General features: G+C 44.0%; 1 protein-coding gene across 1 annotated transcript in view; it reads left to right on the top strand.

Moving 5' to 3' along the window:
* Nucleotides 1-1917: 1917 nt before the first annotated feature.
* phlpp1 (PH domain and leucine rich repeat protein phosphatase 1) overlaps nucleotides 1918-6768 on the top strand; it is a 111739-nt gene continuing 106888 nt past the window's right edge. Inside the window, exon 1 of the mRNA XM_015354224.2 lies at nucleotides 1918-3887. Coding sequence (XP_015209710.2) covers nucleotides 2126-3887 — 1762 coding nt within the window. The 5' untranslated portion in view covers nucleotides 1918-2125. The remainder of the gene's footprint in view (nucleotides 3888-6768) is intronic.

Genomic DNA, 6768 nt, shown 5'->3' with positions numbered 1-6768 from the left:
GCTAATAACGTATGGATGTTTGGATGTCTCTCAAAACAACCTCCACCAGTCCCTAAACAGGTCGAAGTGGTTCACGAGAAAGAAAACGTCGTCCACAGTCACAAGCTGGTTTCATATTCTTTGACACCCGGTCTCTTGATATACAGCAGCAATTACTCACCTGCACTGTAAATGGCATCTTGTGATGTCCTACCAAAGTGCAGACGTATTTGAGAGCAACAGGCTGCCGCAAGTATTAACTTCACGGAGCTTTAAATGTGGGCGGCTACTTTAAACTTTGGTTTAACGAAGAAATGATTAATTTCAACAAGAAAGTGTATTTCGATATTTGATCTGTTGAGGTATAATTGAGTATTATCCTCCTGTAAAGAACTCGCAGAAGGGATTTAAAAAAAGATCAAGGATGCTTGGATATATAGTGAACTACTAAAACTTTAAGTAGTATTAAAACTATACAGTTTACAGAAGGGTTTTGTTTGATTAGGTCAGTCAAACGGACTACTTTGAGCTGGATGATATAAGTATGATTTATTGGTGCCACAAGTATAAGGCCAGACGTTAAGATGCCACACAGGGTCATGTGGAGGTCCGGAAGGATGCTCACCTCACGAGTATCATTCAAGAAATGGCAGGAGTAGACTGAGACCGACGAACTACTGGAAACCAAAGAAGCAGGATTCTTTTTTGTCTGTAGCTACTCATATGCAAGTATCTCAATTGTAACCGACAGTGTATAACCAATTCTAAAATGCATGTGCTTCAAAAGAAAGACTTTCATTCATAACACATAAAGTGTTAAGTAAATCTAAGTAATGTTTTTTTTATATCTTTGAGGTTTTACATTACATGTTGGTAACATACTAGTATATTAGTACAAAATGTACTCTTAACAGCAAGGGCTTTGCAGTTGTCTTTGTCAAAAGGTACAGGAAGGTCACAGAGCAAGATCTGTAATGTTTACGACTATCAATCCTCAATATAGTTATTTAAAAGCTACTTTCAACTTTGACCGCTAAAATAGCTCAACTGCTCTACGACATTTGCTGCTGTCTGGATGTCGTAAAATATTTTTTGTACTTGCTTTAATATTCCAGTTTTCCAGGGTTGTCTCCAGGTTGTTTTCCAGGTTATCTGGTTTTTAGAGAGCAAGTTGTGTACCGATATTCATGCTTTTACATATTTACTTTCTGCAACTGAAAACACTAAAATGGCTCGTCTTTACGCAAAAGATAAAAGTAAGCAAACGCTGCGTTATATTATGTAACAGTCCACTAGCATTCACACATCTGTAAAATGGTCTTCGTTATTGTTTTTAGTGTATGAGTTTGGGTCCTAACAATGTTTTACCAAAGCGGTTTCAAGCGTTCAAGTTTTTTTAACAACGCTGAATGCTTTTAGCTTATTTTAACAATTGGAACAAGAAGATCTCGAGATGAAAACAATACGATCACACACCTGAAAAACTCTTCACAACCGAAACATTACGTATTTCTTCTTTCTTTTCACTTTTGCGGGATTAAAGTCTTCTTGTTCCTTACTACCCGCACACCTCCACACTACAGCCTTTTTTTTTTCAACAGCCGGGTGAATATGCGCAGACATTGAAAAGCAGGTGTAAAAAAACACAGCACGTTCATGGTTTCGAAATAGAAAGTTTCTGACGACTTTTAGAATATGTCGTTTTCTGCTTGAATAGTTCCACCTTTCCTGAGGGGGGCAGTGTCGGAAAACGAAAGATGTTTACACAAAGCTCTTTTCGAAACAGCCTCCCACATTTTAGACCCTCCTCTTTAAGATGTCACCTTATGAATATAAACAGAGTTCCGCTGACGTAGGATGTCTGTCGACATTCATTTAATATTCCCGCATATAATTTTATAATTAATGAGGGACTGACGCGCCCCCCTTTGCTTTTTACTTACGCTTGAGTTTCTCCTGCCACAGTCTCCATGATGGCGGTTTCGGCAGCTGCCGAGCGGCTCTGAGAAAAGCAAGAAACGAACCAACTGGATTTACAATGGCGTAAGACCCGGAGTGAGTGGCCAGCCTGCGCAGTTTTGCTTGTGTATTATTTTTTTAATTAACACATTAAGTGTATTTTCTTCGTTATTTCCACTCACGTAAAATGGAAAGTGCGCGGGCTGTGGTGTTGGACGGCAGGTTGGCACTGGATGGCTCTTCCACAGCGGTCGGGACAGCTGCTTCGGACTCTGAAACTGGCAAAATAAGCCATGCCGGTAAATTGAAGAAAGGATCCAGCTTCACTACCGCTGGTAGTGGGGCTGCAGCGGCGGTGGATGATGGCGGAGGCGGCGGGTCGAAAGCGGAGAGTGGGGGTCTCCGAGGGACATCTGCCCCTCTCCTTCACGTAGCAACCAGCAATGGAAATCATCAGGTTCAAGCGGCCACTGGTAAAACTAGTACAAATCCTTCTCTTCCTGCAACCACGAGTGCTTCAGGTTTGGCCAGTAACACTAACTCACTGCTGCTTAGGAGGAGACGACTGAAGAGAAATCTCTCGGCTGCAGCTGCAGCCTCAGCCTCTGCCTCCTCCGGGAGCCACATGAGCTCCGCTTCGTCCTCCGCCCTGAGCACACGGAGCCTGGATCGAAAGATGCTACTGAGGCACCGTCAGGTCATGCAACTGCAGCCGGCAGATCGGGAATGGGTGAGAGCGGACCTCCAGCGGGGTTGCTTACACGTCCACGACAAACTTGTGCCCTCGTACCTCAGGCCAGTTTTGTGCACACTGGAAACCAGCGCCGGGGAGATAGCGCGGCGGCTGAACCAACTCGGCAGCAAAGGAGGAGCCGTGGTGAAACTGGTCGGCAAAGGGAGCCCCACGACAGACTTAAACGGCACCTGCAACGGCAGACGGGTGGGCAGCGGTGCCCAGCAGAGGCTGCGCTCCCCCAGTGCCAGCCCGGAGGTCGTGGAAGTGGCGGACGGTCCTGACCAACTTGGTCATTTCAACTCCGCGAAACATGCGGAGTGCAGGGAAGGCCTGGCATCCCCCCCGGCAGAAAGGCTGAGGTTGCCGCTGGCGGAGAGCAGGAAGAGCCACAAGCGGCAGCAACTGGAGACTGATTCTTCCAGAGTAAACCCGCAGTCGGAGCGGAAGAATTTTACCAGCCCTTCTTCGGATACCAATTCAAACGCCGACGTCGACTTGATGTCACCTGCCGCCGATGCCGCGCTTGTACGCGGCGCAGAGGAAAGTTGCGGACCAAACTCTCCTTCGGATGTGGACAGCAGCACCTGCGAGGAGCTCAGCGCTGCGGCCCAGCTCGCCGACCACCGGGACTCGTTCAGCGATGGCATCATCCTGGGTACGGATACGTCCACCAGCCTCAGCCCGAGCTTGGACAGCGCACCGGAGGGGCTCGACGGTTTCGGGAGTTCCTCCGACGAGCTGGATCTGGACAGTCAGCTGCCCAGCTCCATTGCCCAGGAGTTGCAGCAGGTTGCCCGAGAAAGCGGCAGCGCCATCTCGAATAACAACAACGCAGTCGGCAACAGGCTGTGCGGCTGTGAGCTTCCCAACGGAGCGGTGGCTGACCGGGGACCAGGCGTCAGACACGACCCGCTCAGCTCGGCCAAACTTCCCTGTAGCGGCGGCCAGTGTCAGCCCAGGCCCAGCCTGACAGGCAAGGGCGCCGCCAGGCACACCTCCACCTGGACAGCGGAGTTGGGGTCTGACCGCTGCTCCTCTGCCCCGACATTGTACGTCCAGCTGCACGGCGAAGCAGCGAGGCGGCTGGAGCCCGAAGAAAAGCCCCTTCAGATACAGAATGACTACCTCTTTAAACTGGGATTTAAAGACCCGTGGAGGGTGCAGGAAGAAGGGATGGACGCCGAGATAGGCTGTATGATACGTTTCTACGCAGGTAAATGGATGATTTGGAAACATTTTTACGTCGCATAGCCAGTTGTGTTTGCAGTTAAATGGGTCGCATTTTTTGGCCGTTACGAACAGCTTTAATTGTGCGCGGCAGCTACAGTTGTATCCCAGCCAGAAAGAAGAGGGTGTTTTTAAGTTTGGCGAGGTTTGTGTTCGACCTGGGCCGAGCACTGCCTTTCCCGAGCTGCCGCTAGTGTAAGCCTAGACGCCTGCAGTACCTCTGTCATTAATAAAAGATTAACTTTTGCCTGGGCAGCCAGTGGGTCGTCTTGGTGGCCGATCGGCTTTTTTATCGCCGCGGCATCTGGAGGCAGCAGGTGCAGGTCGCTGGCTCCTGGAAGAGACCGTGTAGACGTGAGGGGATGTGTAGTTTCATTGTCCGGAATTTGTATTGAATAACTCAACTCACGCAATCCAGGATAAGTCAATTTGCATTTGATTTCAGTACATTCCAGCAGAATGTGTTTTAAGACTTGTATTTATTGGTGTGAGTGTAGGTTAAATATCAGTCTTCTAAAATCATGCTTAAACAGATTTAAATACATTAAAATAACGAGACACCTGACAAACCACAGAAAGTTTATACTTGGTTGCAAGGATTTAGTGATGTTGCACTCCGGAAGTTTAAGCAGTGTGATTCATAATGTCATTGGAGCTCTGTGTACTTTCTCACTGATCCAGTCTTTTTAAAAGAGTTTTAAAGTTCATTCACGGAAGGAATAGTTTATTGTATGGATGAGTACACAGAAATTGTGTCCTGTTTAAATTTGTGTAGCCAAATTTGTTTTTAAATGGATAATAAGATCATCCATTTGTAGTAGTGTATAGAATAACTGTAGAAGGTAATCCCACTTTAGATCTTTGCAGGACTCTTTTGTGGGTGTGTGGAGGTTTTTCAGAAACCATGTTTTAACTATGAACGTATTCTGAAATGTGCTGTGGTTGCTTTAGATTCTGCCCATTATTGCTTATTGCCGATGTCAAAGTTCCGTGTTTGCTTTGTGGTTTTAATTTAATCCACTTGTAAAAGGTGAGGGATAAGAAAGTAGGAGAATAAATCCCTTTAGGCCTACATGTCATGTGAAACTAGATTCGTTTTGCGTGATGCCATTAGCTATGATTGATCTTTTAGTGTTCATTAGAAAATAATATATGTATAAAAACAGTCATATAATATAGTAATTTCTAACTGTTCTCATTTGAGACTGCAGCAGTTTCTACAGGCATGAAATCTGTGAAAGTCAAAACTCATTTATTAATCACTGTAATGAAGTTATGCTCAATTAATTTTCTGTTGTCTCCGTTTAAGTCATTTGCTTTCTTTGGTCCAGTCAAGAGGTTGTAAAGCCTAAGTAATGTGATTCACTATTCATATTGCTGTTTTTAAATCTGTAAATTAAACCCATTTTGAGTTTTTTTAAATGTTAGATCCGATTCAATAGTCACAGGAGCAGATATCCTGCGTCTTTTTTACCCAAGCAAACCGAAATGCAGTATTAATATAACAGGTTTGTATTGGAGATGATAATTTGTGGATCGATATAGTTAACAGGCTGCTCATTTTAAGACAGGACATGTTACTCTTGTTATTTCTAAGGGCCAGTTATTGTAAAAAGGGCTGATGCCACACTTATAAGCACCAGTTTAGAGAGCTAGTGCTTAGCAGACAGTGTTTATCTGCAAACCTCTTGTCAAGTCTGACATCCATTTGAAATGACTGTTCTTGGAAGCCTTGTGCTACACATGCCTAGGATTCCTAGAGAAGCAGATAGCCATTGGCAGCAAAATTATAGTTATTGAAGAGAGAACAGTGACTTTTATTTGGTGCTGACACCTTAATAGATAACATTTGCCATCAAAGGTAGTCAACACAATAACATTATTGTACAAAAACATAGTTTAGTAAGAATTTACTTTATTGCTTTAAGATTTTTTAGCTACAATTTTTTTAGAACATTGTAATTTTTGCTTCATTCCTGTCCGATTGTCATTATCATTTTATCTGTCATCTGCTTTTTTCTGTTTTACGTACTCCAGATTAGGGATCAGGAGTTGTTGAGGAACGTGGCCCCCTGCTTCAGGGTGGTGGTGGGGTAATGAGGGGCAAAGGACTTTTTCCTTGGACCCGGACTCACTTTTGAGCTCCTTACCATTTGACATAAGTGTGAGGCACATAGTTATTGGAGAGTAAGCATTGATTGGTGGAACAATCCCACTCTCTCGCTGACAATACATTAAACTGACAATTGCCCAGCAGCTCCCAGAGTTCGCAGTTGTGTGGTAGAGAAACAATGTAGGCTGCGTTTACTATCTTAGGGAAAAGGCTTTAAGTAGTTTTTACAAAAATTTGTTCTTTAAGCAGGGGTCATCAGCCTAGACACTACCATTCCATTCCAGATTTTGCTCCACCTAATCCTTAATTATTCTGATAATTTTCTGATTCTGGGTTTATTAAGAAATTAACAATTTATTACTCAATTTATTTATTGAACAGTTCAGACTTTACCAAGGTGGGCTACTTTTCTCCTAGGGGAGTTGAATTGTCTTAGTGGTTTAGCTTTTAATGTGCTTTTTTAATTCATCATCTGGTGCAGACCTCAGAAAGTTAGTCATAGTACGAGAGAAGTTAAATTACTTATAGAATTAAGAGGAGGACAGAAGCCATAAACACTGAGCTCTTCTGGCACCAGATTTTGAGGGTAAAAGTTGCAGTATGATGTATGTGAATCAGTGTATTTAAGTAAAATACTTCTTGGATCCTAGTTTTACCCTTGGGGCTGATAATTTTCTCTGCTAAGGTGTCTCATCACTCAGTTAGTTCTTGCATTTTGTAGAACTATTCTAGAACCTCTGCAGCACTATATTTG

Source organism: Lepisosteus oculatus, chromosome 6 (assembly GCF_040954835.1).
Source record: "Lepisosteus oculatus isolate fLepOcu1 chromosome 6, fLepOcu1.hap2, whole genome shotgun sequence".
Taxonomy (NCBI): domain Eukaryota; kingdom Metazoa; phylum Chordata; class Actinopteri; order Semionotiformes; family Lepisosteidae; genus Lepisosteus; species Lepisosteus oculatus.
Note: the sequence above shows the minus strand (reverse complement) of the source record. Positions and strands in the feature narration are given on the sequence as shown.